Here is a 19,961-nt window from a genome sequence, read left to right on the forward strand (position 1 = left end):
AGAATGCTCCTCAAATTGCAGATATAGGACTTCCCTGGTGGCACAGTGGTTAAGAATTCACCTGCCAATGCAGGGACATGGGTTCGAGACCTGGTCGGGGAAGATCCCACATGCCTTGGAGCAACTAAGCCTGTACACCACAGCTACTGAGCCTGTGCTCTAGAGCCCACAAACCACAACTACTGAGCCCGCATGCCACAACTACTGAAGCCTGCAAACCTAGAGCCCATACTCCGCAGCAAGAGAGGCCAAAGCAAGGAGAAGCCCGCACAACACAATGAAGAGTAGCCCCTGCTTGCCACAACTAAGTAAAGCCTGTGTGCAGCGACGAAGACCCAATGCCACCAAAAATAAATAAATAAATATGTTTAAAAAATTGTAGATATAATAATTTCTTCGCATTAAAAAAATATTGTCATGTTCACAGAAGGTACATATTCTGAACATTAAACACAAATATTTCATTGAGAGGCATAAAAATACAAATTTTGAGCACAGATCCTACCTGTAAAACCCCGGGGGTGCGCGTTGCACCAGGAAGCTCTTCTCCATGTCTTGGAGAACCTCATTCAGCATCCGCACACGGATGGGAGCTCTTTCCTTGGGGTCATTAGCAGGACGCATCTCATCTGATTGAAAGAGTTCAGCGCTCTCCCGCAGGCGTGAGGCCAGGGCTAGCAGTTGAGGCGTGTTGGGTTGATTACCTGGTAAAGATAAATGGGCCAATCTCAGGAGAAAGAAGAATCTCAAGGGCACAAAGTAAACATTTTATAATCATGATGTCAAAAGGAAGATTCACCATCAATTCTACTTTTATAATCCTTCCACCAAAAATATTCTGGCTAAATATATTCTACTAAAAGTATTAAATTTATTTACTACTACTACTAATTACTGCTAATAATAATAATACAGTAAATAGGAACTGAGTGTTGAGAGACTGCAATGTTCCCAGCACTGTCAAGCCCTTCACATAATTATCATATTTAATATTCACCCAACCCTGTATTGGCATGTCCACTTCATAGAAGCTGAGAATTAATTAAGGTAAGCAAACTGCCACAGATCATCAAGCAAGTAAATGACAGGTAAGAATTAGAAGCCTTATCTTTCTGACTCAAAACTTCATGCTCTTAATGGAGTAGCCTGTATTTCAGGAAAAAAAAAATTGTAAAATGAATTGTTATCTTCCCTTCTGAGAACATGAGATATGTTACCCTATATTGTTATGAGTCTACTGGGCTGTTTTTACTTTGCTAGAGTGTTCTTGTAATTTGAAGTTGAAATATACATTTGATTTGAAAATACACTAAAAACTATCCTATGTAATGTTTGTATTGTTTGTTTTCCTTTTGAGATGATTTTTGTTTGTTTTTTCCTTTTGCTTATGTAACTTACTGTAAGTCATTCTGATATGAATGGTGGTAGCAAAAGGATCACAGGATGTTCCTTTGACTAAGAGAAAGGCTGCTTTTTCTTTTCTTTTTTTTTTTTTGTGGTACACGGACCTCTCACTGCTGTGGCATCTCCCACTGCAGAGCACAGGCTCCGGACATGCAGGCCCAGCGGCCATGGCCCACGGGCCCAGCCACTCCACAGCATGTGGGATCCTCCTGTACCGGGGCACGAACCTGTGTCCCCTGCATCGGCAGGTGGACTCTCAACCACTGTGCCACCAGGGAAGCCCAAGGCTGCATTTTATATTAATTACAGCCACCAGATCCTGGAGCCAGATAACTTGAGTTCAAATCCCTGCTCTACCACTTAGTAGCTGTGTGATGTTGGGCAAGTTACTGAGCCTTAGTGTCCTTATCTGTGAAATGAACATAATAATAGCACCTGCTTTATAAATTTGTTAATGAGAGTTAAATGATTAATCATTGTAAAGGACTCCCCTACAGTTAGGCAGTTCCTAGCTGATGTTTAAACTTAATACTTTGTTTAAAAAGCATTCTTTCATCATATCACGAGGGGCCCTTCCATCATCAACTTCTTCCAGATAGCTGCACCATTAGATGCAGTCTTTGGATGAGGCGACAGTCAGTGGTGTCATTCTCAGACTAGGTACAAATGACTCCAACAAGGTCAGCACTGCACTAGGGAGGATTACTTCAAGTCAAGGTAATGAGATGCACATGGAGCTGGTAAATCTCAACTGGAAATCCTGAGAGCATGGCATTAAGATAAATAGGTGGAGGATTGAAAAGAGGCCTTATGGGACCTTCACTTAGGAAAGATTCAGCACAAGGGAAACAAAGTAACTGTTTCTTTAAATGAAGTCTAAGGGTAAGGGTCACCAACTGACAAAACACCTGGTCTTTGTGAAGATGCAGATTCCCAGACATGCTGAATTTCCCTAGGGTCCAGGAATCACAATTTCAACATGCTACTCAGATTATTCCTTACGTCTTAAAGTTTAAGAAGCACTGTAGAGAGGTTATGTGCTAAGAAAATGAAAACTAGTTTAGAACTATAACTGCGGAATAAAATATGTCTGTCATATAATTACTAACCTTTCATATAGTGATCTTTATTTTCTCTCACCTTCATTTGATGGGCATGATTTTATATGTCAGTTTCATTATATCCCAGCATAGTTCTGACACTCAATAATTGTTTACTGTTTGTTTACTGAATAAACAAAGTAGATTCAATAACATGTTTTTAGAAAAATACAATAAAAAATGAAAACTATGTAAAGAAATAAATGGTTTTTATTAGGGCTACAAAGAGCCTTCTTTGTAGCGCTCTGTTCACTGAAATTAACAAAATGAATAAAATCAATTGTAGGAGTTCACAGGGTTTTGGTATTTTGATGTTTTCTTTCATAATCCTGTTTGATTTCACAACAAAACTTGAGTGTACAGGAAGCAATATTTCTGCTCATTGAGAAAATCTAGCCTCTTAAATGATAATAATAATGACGTTTTATGAAAATATGGTTTATCTTATTATGGTTAACCAAATTTACTATATGGAAAACTTACAGAAAATATATTTTTGCACAAGGAAAGAATAAGATGGGTAAGGCACATTTGGATGACACTATAATTGAATGAATGAACAACGGAAAAAGCAAGTTCAACATCCTTAAGAGTCTTCCATTTAAAAAAGAAAAATCTCTTCAGATCTAACATACACTACAAAATTGAAGACATTACCACTAAATTAAGTGAGACAAATTGTACCATTTACCTTATTTAGCTTTAAATGAATTTATCTTTCATGGTGGTGTGGGTGGACAAAATTGACAGCTTTAGGAACTGGCTAGTTCCAGAAAGGATCCTGATAATGGAAACCTGCCACCACAGCATACCCTATGTATTACTTCAAGGATATGAGGTTACAGATTGAAAAGTAGCTTTACTTCCAATGTTCACACAATCATTTTGATATATAACTGATGTTCCAAAGATTCCTAATAGCCATTTCCATGACCCAAATGATTGTCCCTTTGTGATCCTTAGGATAACTACTAGAATGTCAGCTCTGTGAAGGAAGAGATTTTTGTTTGTTTCATTCACCACCATTTCCCCAGCACATAAAACTATGCCTGGCAAATCATTTACTGAGTGAATGTGTGAATTATGTACTGTGATCATAGCATCATAGAATCTGCAATATTTTTAGCCTTATCTCTCCTTTCCTTGACTGAAAAGAACCCCATAAGATTAGAAAATATGTTTTCTCTTTTTATCTCCATATCCTAGCACAATACCTGATATACAGTAGCCATTTACTAAATATCTTATCAAGTAAAGTTGAATTATAAAATAATGTCTTTTTGAGATACATTACTATATTAAATTACACCTAAAAAATCACTCAGGGAGATGTTTAGTGCATGATGAGCATCAACAAATGTTATTTCCTTTACTGTCTTGCTAAATATCAATACTAGTTGCAGTCAAAAGTAAAAAAAATTAAAAGAAGGTATTTTAGGGTAATGATAGGTTAGATTAAACTAAACTGAATTAAAATATGTTCTACCAATAACACTTCCCCCAAACTAAGAATATGTAAAATATCATTTAAGGCACAGTGAATGTCAGAAAACAGAGAACTAATTGAGGCTCTTAACAGTTCAGTTTTACTGAATAAAAAGTCCATTTGACCAAAGAACATCAACTGGGAGATAGAGATTTCTCTCAAAGAGGGTAAATACAATTATCTTGAAGTTATACATAGTACATGGATTCTAAAGACCAAGGACTTGTTTTCCAAAACCATAAGAGCCTGGTTTACTTAATCATTATCAATGTGGACTTGAACAGAGTACTTAATATTGATGTTCTGTAGCTTCCTTGGGGAAAATGGTCATTTTACTTTCTAAGCATTTAAATCACTATATAAACTCAAGTTACCATTATCAGAGCACATAAACTAAACACAAATTAGTACCAACTCATTTGCTAAAGGCATGCACAAAATACTGTAACGGCTTTACTAATGATTTTATTCTCAGAGACATTATTTCTTATCACTTCCCCCAAATAATGGCCCCCCGCAACTGTATCACACTTCTCCCCATATACACTTTAATAAAGATTCCCAATTTTATTTTGCAGTGCCTGTGAATCTGGAGGCAGTTTTTCTTTCCATGTGCTGGCATCTCAAACCTCTGAAGAACAAGTAAAGGGATAATATAAAGGGTAAAAGAACTAGGGAACAAACAAGATGATGGAATAGTAGGATGTGAAGCGCACCTTCTCCCACAAATACATCAAAAGTACATCTACATGAGGAACAATTCTAACAGAATATCTACAGAATGCTGACAGAAGACCTCAGACTGTTGAAAGATCAAGAAAATCTCCATGTAACTGGGTGGGAAAAAAGAAAAAAAAGAAAGTGAGAAAGGAATTGGGTCAGGATTTGAGTCCCTGGGAGGGAGATGTGAAAGAGGAAAGGTCTCTGCACTAGAGGAAGCTTCCTCATTGGGAGGGACATCGGCCGGGATCAATTATCAAGGGGTCAATCCAAGAAGAAGATATAACAATAGTAAATATGCACCCAACATAGGAGCACCTCAATACATAAGGAAAATAGTAACAGCCATAAAAGGGGAAATCAACAGTAACACAATCACAGTAGGAGAATTTAACACCTCACTTTCGCCAATGGACAGATCATCCAAAATGAAAATAAATAAGGAAACATAAGCTTTAAATGATACATTAAACAAGATGGACTTAATTGATATTTATAGGACATTCCATCCAAAAACAACAGAATACACATTCTTCTCAAGTGCTCATGGAACATTCTCCAAGAGAGATCATATTTTGGGTCACAAATCAAGCCTTGGTAAATTTAAGAAATTTGAAACCATATCAAATATCTTTTCCAACCACAATGCTATGAGACTACATATCATTTACAGGAAAAAATATGTAAGGAATACAAACATATGGAGGCTAAACCACACACTAATAACCAAGAGATCACTGAAGTATTCAAAGAGGAAATCAAAAAATGCCTAGAAACAAATGAAAACACGATGTCCCCAAACCATGGGTTGCAGCAAAAGCAGTTCTAAGAGGTAAGTTTATAACAATACAACCCTACCTTAAAAAACAAGAAACATCTCAAATAAACAACCTAACCTTACACCTAAAGGATTTAGAGAAAGAAGAACCAAAAAAAAAAAAAAAGCGAAGTTAGCAGAAGGAAAGAAATCATAAAGATCAGAGCAGAAATAAATGAAAAAGAAATGAAGGAAATGATAGCTAGGATGAATAAAACTAAAAGCTTGTTCTTTGAGAAGATTAAAAAAAATTGATAAACCATTAGCCAGACTTATCAAGAAAAAAAGGGAGAAGACTCAAATCAATAGAGTTAGAAATGAAAAAAGAGAAGTAACAACTGACACTGCAGAAATACAAAGGATCATGAATGATTACTACAAGCAACTACATGCCAATAAAATGGACAACCTGGAAGAAATGGACAAATTCTTAGAAATACACAACATTCTGAGACTGAACCAGGAAGAAACAGAAAATATGAACAGGCCAATCACAAGCACTGAAATTGAAACTGTGATTAAAAATCTTCCAACAAACAAAAGCTCAGGACCAGATGGCTTCACAGATGAATTCTATCAAACATTTAGAGAAGAGATAACACCTTTCCTTCTCAAACTCTTCCAAAATGTAGCAGAGGGAGGAACACTCCCAAAATCATTGTATGAGGCCACCATCACCCTAATACCAAAACCAGACAAAGATGTGACAAAGAAAGAAAACTACAGGCCAAAATCACTGATGAACATAGATTCAAAAATCCTCAACAGAATACAAGCAGACAGAATCCAACAGCACGTTAAAAGGATCATACACCATGATCAAGTGGGCTTTATCCCAGGACTACAAGGATTCTTCAATATATGCAAATCAATCAGTGTGATACACCAGATTAACAAATTGAAGGAGAAAAACAATATGATCATCTTAATAGATGCAGAGAAAGCTTTCGAGAAAATTCAAAACCGATTTATGATAAAAACCCTCCAGAAAGTAGGCATAGAGGGAACTTTCCTCAACATAATAAAGGCCATATATGACAAGCCCACAGAGAACATCGTCCTCAATGGTGAAAAACTGAAAGCATTTCCAGTAAGATGAGGAAGAAGACAAGGTTGCACACTCTCACCACTATTATTCAACATAGTTTTGGAAGTTTTAGCCACAGCAATCAGAGAAGAAAAAGAAATAAAAGGAATCCACATCAGAAAAGAAGAAGTAAAGCTGTCATTGTTTGCAAATTACATGATTCTATACATAGAGAATCCTAAATATGCTACCAGAAAATTACTAGAGCTAATCAATGAATTTGGTAAAGTAGCAGGAAACAAAATTAATGCACAGAAATCTCTAGCATTCTTATACACTAATGATGAAAAATCTGAAAGTGAAATTAAGAAACACTCCCATTTACCATTGCAACAAAAAGAACAAAATATCTAGGAATAAACCTACCTAAGGAGACAAAAGACCTGTATGCAGAAAATTATAAGACACTGATGAAAGAAATTAAAGATGATACAAATAGATGGGGAGATATACCATGATCTTGGATAGGAAGAATCAGCATTGTGAAAATGACTACAACCGAAAGCAATCTATAGATTCAATGCAATCCTTATCAAACTACCACTAGCATTTTTCACAGAAATAGAACAAAAAATTTAACAATTTGTATGGAAACACAAAAGACCCCAAATAGCTAAAGCAATGTTGAGAAAACAAACAAACAAACAAAAAAAACAAACAAACAAAAAACGCAGCTGGTGGAATCAGGGTCCCTGACTTCAGACTATGCTACAAAGCTACAGTAATCAAGCCAGTATGGTACTGGCATAGAAACCGAAATGTAGATCAATAGAACAGGAAAGAATGCCCAGAGATAAACCCACACACATATGGTCACCTTATCTTTGATACAGGAGGCAAGAATATACAGTGGAGAAAAGACAGCCTCTTCAATAATGGTGCTGGGAAAATTGGACAGCTACATGTAAAAGAATGAAATTAGAACACTCCCTAACACCATACACAAAAATAAACTCAAAATGCAATAAAGACCTAAATGTAAGGGCAGACACCATCAAACTCTTAGAGGAAAACATAGGCAGAACAGTCTATGACATAAATCACAGCAAGATCCTTTTTGACCCACCTCCTAGAGAAATGGAAATAAAAACAAAAATAAACAAGTCGGACCAAATGAAACTTAAAAGCTTTTGCATAGCAAAGAAAACCATAAACAAGATGAAAAGACAACCCTCAGAATGGGAGAAAATATTTGCAAATGAAGCAACTGATAAAGGATATATCTGCAAAATTTACAAGCAGCTCATGCAGCTCAATATCAAAAAAAAAAAAAAAACCAACCCAATCCAAAAATGGGCAGAAGACCTAAATAGACATTTCTCCAAAGAAGATATACAGATTGCCAAGCGACACATGAAAGAATGCTCACCATCATTAATCATTAGAGACATACAAATCAAAACTACAATGAGATACCATCTCACACTGGTCAGAGTGACCATCATCAAAAAATCTACAAATAATAAATGCTGGAGAGGGTGTGGAGAAAAGGGAACTCTCTTGCACTATTGGTGGGAATGTAAATTGATACAGCCACTATGGTGTATGTACGTTTCTTAAAAAACTAAAAATAGCATTACCATACAACCCAGCAATCCCATTACTGGGCATATACCCTGAGAAAACCATAATTCAAAAAGAGTCATGTACCAAAATGTTCATTGCAGCTCTATTTACAATAGCCAGGCCATACAAGCAACCAAAGTATCCATCAACAGATAAATGGATAAAGAAGTTGTGGCACATATATACAATGGAATATTACTCAGCCATAAAAAGGAATGAAACTGAGTTATTTGTAGTGAGGTGGATGGACATAGAGACTGTCATGCAGAGTGAAGCAAGGCAGAAAGAGAAAAACAAATACAGTATGCTAACACATATATATGGAATCTAAAAAAAAAATAAAGGTCATGAAGAATCATGCACAAGACAGGAATAAAGGTGCAGACCTACTAGAGAATGGACTTGAGGATACGGGGAAGGGTAAGGGTAAGCTGGGACAAAGTGAGAGAGTGGCATGGACATATGTACACTATGAAATGTAAAATAGATAGCTAGTGGGAAGCAGCTGCATAACACATGGAGATCAGCTTGGTGCTTTGTGACCAAGTAGAGGGGTGGGACAGGGAGGGTGGGAGCTAGGAAGATGCAAGAGGGAAGAGATATGGGGATATATGTATATGTATAACTGATTCACTTTGTTATAAAGCAGAAAGTAACACACCATTGTAAAGCAATTATACTCCAATAAAGTTGTTAAAAAAAGACAATGAATACTCAACCATACAAAATCTATGGGATACAGAAAAAGCATTCTTGGAAGTTCATAGTGATACAGGCCTTCCTCAAAAAAACAAACAAAAAAAATCTCAAACAACCTAACCTACCACTTAAAAGAATTTTAAAAAGAACAAACAAAACTTAAAGCCAGCAGAAAGAAGGAAATAATAAAGATCAGAGAGGAAATAAATAGAGATTTAAAAAACAATAGAAAAAATCAATAAAAACAAGAGCTGGTTCTTTGTAAGGATAAACAAGATTGACAAACCTCTGGCCAGGCTCACCAAAAAGAAAAGAGAGAGAACCCAAATAAACAAAATAAGAATGAAAAAGGAGCCATAACAACTGATACTGCAGAAATACAAATAACCATAAGGGAATACTATGAACAATTATATGTCAACAAATTTGACAGCCTAGAAGAAGTGGACAAGTTTCTGGAAGCATGCAGCCCACCGAAACCACGTCAAGAAGAAATAGATAATTTGAACAGACTAATCACTAGAATTGAAATAGATCTATAATTTAAAAACTCCCTACAAACAAAAGTCCAGGAACAGATGGCTTCATAGGTGAATTCTACCCATCATACAAAGAAGAACTTATACTGATCCTTCTTAAACTCTTCCAAAGGAGTGAAAAGGATGTAACACTCCCAAGTCATTCTAGGAAGCCACCATCACCCTGATTCCAAAACCAGACAAAGACACCACCAAAAATGAATATTGCAGGCCATTATCTTTGATGAATATACAGGCAAAAATGCTCAAAATATTAGCAAACCAAATCCAACAACACATAAAAAAGATCATATACCAAGACCAACTGGGATTCATCACAACTTCACAAGGATGGTAAACTCTTACCAAAGTGGTGATAGAGGGAATGTATTTCAAGATAGTAAAAGCTATTTATGACAAACCCATAGCCAATATAATACTCAATGGTGAAAAGCTGAAAGCCTTCCCACTAAAATCTGGAATAAGACAAGGATGCCCACTTTAACCTCTTCTATTCAACATAGTGTTGCAAGTCCTAGCCACTGCAATCAGACAAGAGAAAGAAAAAGGTATCCAAATTGGAAGAGAAGAGGTAAAATTGTCACTATATGCAGATGATATGATACTATATATAGAAAACCCAAAAGACTCCACACAAAGACTACTGGAACTGATAAACAAATTCAGCAAGGTAGCAGGATACAAGATTAACATACAGAAATTGGTTGTATTTCTTTACACCAACAATGAAATATTAGAAAAGGGATGTAAAAAAATAACTTTTAAAATTTCAAGACCCAAAATAAAACACTTAGGAATAAGCCTCACCAAGGAGGTGAAAGAATTATATGCTGCAAACTATAAAACATTAAAAAAGGAAACTGAAGTTTATTCAAAGCAATAGAAAGAAATCCTATGTTCTTGGATTGGAAGAATTAATATTGTTAAAATGGCCATACTACCCAAAGCATTCTACAGATTTAACACATTCTCTATCAAATTACCCATGATATTTTTCAGAGAACTAGAACAAATAATCCTAAAATTCATAAGGAACCATAAAAGAGCCAGAATTGCCAAGCAGTGCTGAAAAAAAAAAAAAGAACAAAGCAGGAGGCATAACTATCCCAGACTTCAGACAATAGTACAAAGCTAGAGTAATCAAAACAGCATGGTATTGGCACAAAAACAGATATATGGATCAATGAAACAGAATACAGAGCCCAGAAATAAACCCATACACCTATGGTCAACTAATCTTTGACAAAAGAGGCAACAATATACAATGGAAAAAAGACAGCCCTTTCAGCAAGTGGTGTTGGGAAAGTTAGACAGCTATGTGTAAATCAATGAAGTTAGAACACACTCCTCTCACCAAAGAAAGCAATAAACTCAAAATGACTTAAGGACTTAAACATAAGACATGACACCAAAGAACTCCTAGAAGAGAACAGAGGCAAAACATTCTCTGACATAAATTGTACCAATATTATCTTAGGCCAGTCTTCCAATGCAATAAAAATAAAAACAAAAATGAATAAATGGGACCTAATCAAACTTACAAACTTTTGCACAGCAAAGGAAACCATAAACAAAATGAAAAGACATCCTACAGAATGGGAGAAAATATCTGCAAACAATGTGACTGACATGGGCTTAATTTCCAAAATACACAAACAGCTCAGACAACTCAACAACAACCAAAAACCCCAGCCCAATCAAAAAATGGTCAGTAGACCTAAAGAGACATTTCTCCAAAGAAGAAATACAGATGGCCAATAGGCACATGAAAAGATGCCCATCATCGCTAATTATTAGAGAAATGTAAATCAAAACTACAATGAGGTATCAGCTCACACTGGTAAGAATGGCCAACATTAACATGTCTACAAATAAATGCTGGAGAAAGTGTGGAGAAAAGGGAACACTATGGCACTGTTGGTGGGAATGTAACTTGGTGCATCCACTGTGGAAAACATTATGTCGGTTCCTCAGAAAACTAAAAATAGAATTACCATATGATCCAGCAATCCCACTCCAGGGCATATACCCAGACAAAACTATAATTCAAAAAAAATACATGCACACCTACTTTCATAGCAGCACTATTCACAATAGCTGAGACACTGAAACAACCTAAATGTCCATTGACAGATGAATGGATAAATAAGTGGTACATATATACAATGGGATACTACTCAGCTATAAAAAATGAAATAATTCCATTTGAAGCAACATGGATACAACTAGAGATGATCATATTAAGTGAAGTAAATCAGAAAGAGAAAGACAAATACCATATGATATCACTTATATGTGGAATCTAAAATATGACACAAATGAACCTATCTATGAATCAGAAACAGGATGACGGGCATAGAGAATAGACTGATGGTTGCCAGGGGGGAGGGGTGTGTGAGATGGTTGGATTCAGAGTTTGGGATTAGCAGATGCAAACTGGTGTATGTAGAATGGATAAACAACAATGTCCTTCTATATAGAACAGGGAACTATATTCAATATCCTGTGATAAACCATAATGGAAAAGAATATGAAAAATAATGTATATATATGTATAACTTGAGTCACTGTGCTATACAGCAGTAATTAACACAACATTGTAAATCAACTGTACTTCAATTAAAAAAAGAATTAGACAACCTACCTTTAAAATTATCCCTTTATATGATTGTTCCTGGTGAAAAGCCAACCATTAGTAAGTTTTTATAGCATGGCAGAACATAATGATTTGTGATAAATATTGAATAGCAACCTTAATGTAATACAAAATTGTTGAGACTACCTAGTGAAATTATCTTGATATTATTCAAGAGATGTACTCCTAAATTTCAAATGACAACAGTTTGCCCTTTTTCCTCCATCTCTATGCAAAATACAAATGTATTCTCCGTAAGTATTTATCGAGTCCTATTTTGTGTGTTGTTCAATAAGTACTCATTCTGTAAGAAAGACATACAAGATTAAATCTCCAGTCTTAATAAATTCCGAATCTAGTTAGAAATAGCCCCAAACCAGGGAATAAATAAGTATGAAGTGAAATAAATGCTCATGAGGATGAAGAGACAGATCATTGTGTATACCAATATTCGAATTAGACCCAAGGGAAGAAGTGAAACTTGAGAGATCATGGAACTATGCAGAAATCAAGGGCATCTCTAATGGAACTCTTAAAAGTTCTGTAACTTATCATCTATATTAAAGCAGTTGAGGTAGAATATTCCATCTGGAAACAATACTGATTAGTCTTCTCTTCCTTTCCCTCAGTCCTCGCTCGCCCTTCTAGAGGATGAATCCACATCCAGCTTAAACCCTTCCATTTTTCTAGCTTGCTATAGAGAGGACAGAGCTGGATATTACAAGCAGTAATAATATTAAGTGAAGAGGAAGAAGGAAGGAGTTAGGGAGGGAGGAGGGAAGGAAGGAAGGAGGAATTACAAGTCAGTGGATATTGAGATCTAGGCAAGCCAGTTCAGAAGAGGCTCTAAAATGTACTGGAGGAAACAGATCCCTGCTACTCAGGGAATCTCCTGCCTTCTAGCCAACCTCCACCCTGCACTGTTCTCCCCAGTCAGAAGACAGGGTGGGGTAGCGGGAAGGGCAGTGGCCTTGGAATCTGACGGACCTATATTCAAGCCCTAAATCTACCACTTAAATGTATACAACCAAGTAAGACTCAGACTCTCTCTGAGGTCATTTCTTAATCTCTATATTGATGTTAATACTCAACTCAGCTAATGGGGTTAGAGTAATGTCACAGTGAATGTAAGGCACTTAGCAGATTACCTGGGGCTTTGGGGAGTGACCCCTAAAATGGCAAGGTGCTTCTCAGAAAACATGTTCTTCTTGAGGACCCTTGATATAGGATCCTAAAACACCCTCCAACAGATCAGAAGCTCAAAGTTATTTAACACACATCCTATCCACACGCCCTCTGAGGCTTCTGGGTATGATCAGTAACTACGTGCTGACTACACCCCTTGAACCTACACATGTTCTAACCTGTTAGTGTCTGGGACTGGTACAAACTACCTCACCCTGAGGCACTTCATATCTTGCTGAGTTCCTGCTTGGCAGAAACCTGTGTGTATTATGAATGTTCTACAATCTCCTGAACAAATTTATAACTGTCTTATTTTAAATAATGATTTTACTGCCTACTACTGTGGCCTGTCTTCAGAGGTTTATACTTCAAAATGTTTTAGTTTATTTCTATCATTTGGTTTTCTTCTGTGGCTGTATTTTTAAAAACCCACTCAATTTCATTTTAAATTAAGAGTGAAATGTACTGGTCATACTCTAAAACTATATTTTTATATCAGACAAACATAGCCTTTTACTTTAATAGTATTTCACAGTACCTCTTCTATGGATGAGCTTATCACAGTTTTAAAGGTGCTAACAATTGCACAATCACAGCTTAGATTTCACTGATTTATAGTGACAAGAAAAAGTATGATTTATGTTCTGCATAACACAGCAGTTAAAAGCAGAATAGAAGATTATTTTGGGGAAAAATGAATGTTACTTAATGTCATCTTGAAAATATCTTGTGGCATCACTAAAGAGAAGAAAAGAAATTGCTAATATGATTACAGTCAGGGGAAACAGCAGTCCTTTATTATCCTACACTTTCTATTCTTTATGCTGAATCAAAATGAATCATCTCAGCTGATTATTTAAAGAAGTTAAACAAACAAAAAGGCAGGTAGAGAAAGAAGTGTAGGAGCTAGTACACTGCCAATATTCAGATAATCTAACATTGATTCTACAATACATAAATAAAAAGTTATTATTTTAAAAATGCAATATGCCAGAAGACAGTGGATAATTATGTCCAAACTAAATACAATAGAAATCCTTTTTGCAAAGATGCCAAAGTAGCATGTTTAGAAGAATCAGTTTGGCCACTTTTAAAAACATAGGTAACACATTCTAAAGGTTATCTTGTATTCTAGATATTATCCAGTGATCTAGGTAGCCAAGGCAAGTGGAAAGCTAGTAAGACTCTCAGTATATTTCATAGAATGGGTTCTCCCAACAGTGTCTGTCTGCCTAGCACAGAAATTGAACCAGGGGCTCTATTATGGCTTCCAGATACTGCCACTGTATTATGTTTGCAACTACATGATCTGGTTATTGGCTGCTTTGGAAGAATGAGCACAACCTTTCTTTCTTTTCTTTTTTTTTCTTTAAGATAAGGACTTTAAAAACATAATAATTAATTAATTTATATTTTTTTGTCTGTGTTGGGTCTTCATTGTTGTGCACGGGCTTTTTCTAGTTGCGGCAAGCAGGGGCTACTCTTCGTTGCAGTGGGCGGGCTTCTCATTGCAGTGACTTGTCTTTGTTGTGCAGCATGGGCTCTGGGTGCACAGGCTTCAGTAGTTGTGGCACGTGAGCTCAGTAGTTGTGGCTCACGGGCTCTAGAGTGCAGGCTCAGTAGTTGTGGCACACGGGCTTAGTTGCTCCATGGCATGTGGGGTCTTCCCAGACCAGGGCTCGAACCGGTGTCCCCTGCATTGGTAGGCGGGTTCTTAACCACTGTGCCACCAGGGAAGTCCCAAGCTTTCTTAAATGAATTAAATTAACATGTGGTTTATTTTTTATCACTCTCTTCCTGAGGGAGAAAGCTGGAGTTTTATATTTAATAACACATGTGAGTTTAATTATGTTTTGGCTAAACCAAGAAACTGAAAAAGAAAAGGTTTTAATATAATTAATCAACACGAGGGAAGGGGTATTTCATGCTCTATTACAAGCCATGATTAAAAGTATATTTTTTTAAAAAACTGACTTTGTTAAGTGTTGCCAGTGAGGCAACACTCATAGTACAATGGATTGTAGCACTATCCTGCCATGGGCACAGGGATTTATCTGAAAACTACACTTAGAGGAAAAAAAAATCACAATGCAATAGCTTCAAGAGGGTGGAGGAGTAAGATGTGGAGATCACCTTTCTCCCCACAAATACATAAAAAATACATGTACATGAGGAACAGCTCCTACAGAACACCTACTGAATACTGGCAGAAGACCTCAGACTTCCCAAAATGCAAGAAAGTGTCCACATACCTGGGTAGGGCAAAAGAAAAAAGAAAAAACAGAGACAAAAGAATAGGAACTGGACCTGCACCTCTGGGAGGGAGCTGTGAAGGAGGAAAGGTTTCCACACACTAGGAAACCCCTTCACTGGCAGAGACAGCAGGTGGGTGGGGGGAAAGATTTGGAGCCATGGAGGACAGTGCAACAAGGGTGCAGAGGTCAAAGCAGAGAGGTTCCTGAACAGAGGATCAGTGCCGACCAGCACTCACCAGCCCGAGAGTCTTGTCGGCTCACCCACTGGGGCGGGTGGGGACTGGGAACTGAGGCTTGGGCTTTGGAGGTCAGATCCCAGGGAGAGGACTGAGGTTGGCTGCGTGAACACAGCCTGAGGGGGCTAGTGCACCACAGCTATCCAGGAGGGTGTCTGGGAAAAAGTCTGGAACTGCCTAAGAGACAAGAGACAACTATTTTGGGGTGCGTGAGGAGAGGGGATTCAGAGCACCACCTAAACAAGCTCCAGAGACAGGTGAGAGCCACGGCTATCAGTGCAGACACCAGAGATGGGCATAAAATGCTAAGGCTGCTGCTGCAGCCACCAAGAAGCCTATGTTCAAGCACAGGTCACTATCCACACCTCTCCTCCCAGAAGCCTATGAAACCCACAACTGCCAGGGTCCAGTAATGCAGGGACAACTTCTCTGGGAGAAAACACACCACGCCTCAGGATGGTGCAACGTCAAGCCAGCTTCTGTCACCACAGGCTCGCCTGGCATTCCATATCCCTACCTCCCCCTGGCCGAAGTGAACCAGTGCCCCATAATCGGCTGCTATTTTAACTCCCTCCTGTCTGGGAGGGGAACAGACACCCTCAGGCGACCTACACACAGAGGCGGGGCCAAATCTAAAGCTGAACCACAGGAGCTGTGCGAACAGAGAAGAGAAACACAAATTTCTGCATGCAGCCTCAGGAGCAGCGGATTAAATCTCCACAAACAAATTGATGTACCCAAAATCTGTGGAATATCTGAATAGACAACAAATTATCCCAAAATTGAGGCAGAGGACTTGGGGAGCAACTGTAGACTTGGGCTTTGCTTTCTGCATCTAATTTGTTATTTGTTTGAGGTTTATCTTAGTTTAGTATTTACAGCTTATTATTTGTAGATTTGTTTATTGATTTGGTTGCTCTTTTTCTTTTTTTAAATATATATATATATATTTCCTTTTCTCCATTTGTGACTGTGTATGTGTATGCTTCTTTGTGTGATTTTACCTGTATAGATTTCCATTTACCCCATTTTTCCTAGGGTTCTGTCTGTCCTTTATTTTTTTTAAGTATAGTTTTTAGCGCTTGTTATCATTTGTTATCAATTTGTTTTTTGGTTTCGTTGCTCTTTTTCCATCTTTCATATTACTTTTTTATTTTAATAACATTATTCTTCCTTTCTCTCTCTCTCTCTCTCTCTCTTTTGTCTTTCTTTCTTTCTTTTTTTCTTTCTTTCTTTCTTTCTTTCTTTCTTTCTCCCTTTTCTTCTGAGCCATGTGGCTGAAAGGGTCTCGGTGCTCTGGGCAGGTGTCAGGCCTAAGCCTCTGAGGTAGGAGAGCCAAGTTCAGAACATTGGTCGACCAGAGACCTCTTGATCCCACACAATACAAAACGGAGAAACTTCTCTCAGAGATCTCCATCTCAATGCAAAGACCCAGCTCCATTTCAATGACCAGTAAGCTACAGTGCTGAACACCCTATGCCAAACAACTAGGAAGACAGGAACACAACACCACCCATTTGCAGAGAGGCTGCCTAAAATCATAATAAATTCACAGACACACAAAAACACACCACAGGAGGCAGTCCTGCCCACCAGAAAGACAAGATCCAGCCTCATCCATCTGTGTTCTGGTGGAAACCTACACAACCCACTGAACCAACCTTAACCACTGGGGGAAGACACCAAAAACAATGGGAACTACGAAACTGCAGCCTGTGAAAAGGAAAATGTAAACACAGTAAGTAAAGCGAAATGAGAAGACAGGGAAGCACAGCAGATGAAGGAGCAAGGTAAAAACACACCAGACCAAACAAATGAAGAGGAAATAGGCAGTCTACCTGAAAAAGAATTCAGAGTAATGATAGTCAAGATGACCCAACATCTTGGAAATAGAATGGAGAAAATACAAGAAAGGTTTAACAAGGATCTAAAAGAACTAAAGAGCAAACAAACAATGATGAACAAAACAATAAATTAAATTTAAAATTCTCTACAAGGAATCAATAGAATAACTGAGGCAGAAGAACTGATAAGTGACCTGGGTGTTAAAATAGTGGAAATAATTACCTCAGAGCATAATAAAGAAAAAAGAATGAAAAGAATTGAGGACAGTCTCAGAGACCACTGGGATAATATTAAATGCACCAACATTCTAATTATAGGGGTTCCAGAAGAAGAAGAGAAAAAGAAAGGAACTGAGAAAATATTTGAAGAGATTATAGTTGAAAACATCCATAATATGGGAATGGAAATAGTCAATCAACTCCAGGAAGGGCAGAGAGTCCCATACAGAATAAATCCAAGGAGAAACATGTCAAGACACATATTAATCAAACTATCAAAAATTAAAGACAAAGAAAAAATATTAAACACAGCAAGAGACAAACAACAAATAACATACAAGTGAATCCCCATAAGGTTAACAGCTGATCCTTCAGCAGAAGCTCTGCAAGCCAGGAGGGAGTGGCAGAACATATTTAAAATGACGAAAGAGAAAAACCTACAACGAATATTACAACCCAGCAAGGATCTCACTCAGATATGATGGAGAAATTAAAACCTTTACAGAGAAGCAAAAGCTATGAGAATTCAGCACCACCAAACCAGCTTCACTACAAATGCTAAAGGAACTTTTCTAGGCAGGAAGCACAAGAGAAGGAAAACAACTACAGTAACAAACACAAAACAATTAAGAAAATGGTAATAGGAGCACACATATTGATAATTACCTTAAATGTAAATGTATTAAATGCTCCCACCAAAAGACATAGACTGGCTGAATGGACACAAAAACAACACCCATATATATGCTGTCTATAAGAGACACACTTCAGACCTAGGGACACATACAGACTGAAAGTGAGGGGATGAAAAAAGGTATTCCATGCAAATGAAAATCAAAAGAAAGCTGGAATAGCAATTCTCATATCAAACAAAATAGACTTTAAAGTAAAGATGATTACAAGAGACAAAAAAACACACTACATAATGATCAAGGGAATAATCCAAGAAGAAGATATAACAATTTTAAATATTTATGCACCCAACATAGGAGCACCTCAATACATAAGGCAAATGCTAACAGCCATAAAAGGGGAAATTGACAGCAACAAAATCACAGTAGGGAACTTTAACACCCCATTTTCATCAATGGACAGATCATAGAAAATGAAAATAAATAAGGAAATGCAAGCTTTAAATGATACATTAAACAAGATGGAATTAATAGATATATATAGGACATTCCATCCAAAGACAACAGAATACATTTTCTGCTCAAGTGCTCATAGAACATTCTCCAGGACAGATTATACCTTGGGTCACAAATCAAGACTTAGTTAATTTAAGAAAATTGAAATCATATCAAGTACCTTTTCCAGCCACAACACTATGAGACTAGATATCAATTACAGGAAAAATCTGAGAAAAATAAAAACACCTGAGGCTAAACAATACACTACTAAATAACCAAGAGATCACTGAAGAACTCAAAGAGGAAATAAATAAACACGTAGAAACCAATGACAATGAAAACACGAGGACCTAAAACTATGGGATGCAGCAAAAACAGTTTTAATAGGGAAGTTTATAGCAATACAATCCTACCTCAAAAAACAAGAAACATCTCAAATAAACAACCTAACCTTACACCTACAGGAACTAGAGAAAGCAGAACAAAAAACCACCAAAGTTAGCAGAAGGAAAGAAATCATGAAGATCAGAGCAGAAATAAATGAAGGAAACGATAGTTAGGATCAATAAAACTAAAAGCTGGTTCTTTGAGAAGATAAACAAAATTGATAAACCACTAGCCAGGCTCATCAAGAAAAAAAAGGCAAAGACTCAAATCAGTAGAATTAGAAATGAAAAAAGAGAAGTAGCAACTGACACTGCAGAAATACAAAGGATCATGAACGATTACTACAAGCAACTACATGCCAATAAATTGGACAACCTAGAAGAAATGGACAAATTCTTAGAAATTCACAACATTCTGAGACTGAACCAGGAAGAAACAGAAAATATGAACAGGCCAATCACAAGCACTGAAATTGAAACTGTGATTAAAAATCTTCCAACAAACAAAAGCTCAGGACCAGATGGCTTCACAGCCGAATTCTATCAAACATTTAGAGAAGAAATAACACCTTTCCTTCTCAAACTCTTCCAAAATGTAGCAGAGGGAGGAACACTCCCAAAATCATTGTATGAGGCCACCATCACGCTAATAC

The 19,961-nt window shown here is 37.1% G+C and overlaps 1 protein-coding gene across 8 annotated transcripts in view; it reads right to left on the bottom strand.

Moving 5' to 3' along the window:
* Nucleotides 1–19,961, bottom strand: part of NAALADL2 (N-acetylated alpha-linked acidic dipeptidase like 2) — a 1,538,215-nt gene that overhangs the window by 57,981 nt on the left and 1,460,273 nt on the right. For all 8 annotated transcript variants that reach the window (XM_082624729.1, XM_082624727.1, XM_082624728.1 and 5 more), the window contains one exon: nucleotides 506–704. In XM_082624729.1, the coding sequence (XP_082480855.1) occupies nucleotides 506–704 (199 nt within the window). The remainder of the gene's footprint in view (nucleotides 1–505; nucleotides 705–19,961) is intronic.

This window comes from Mesoplodon mirus (assembly GCF_964341445.2).
Source record: "Mesoplodon mirus genome assembly, chromosome: 6".
Taxonomy (NCBI): domain Eukaryota; kingdom Metazoa; phylum Chordata; class Mammalia; order Artiodactyla; family Ziphiidae; genus Mesoplodon; species Mesoplodon mirus.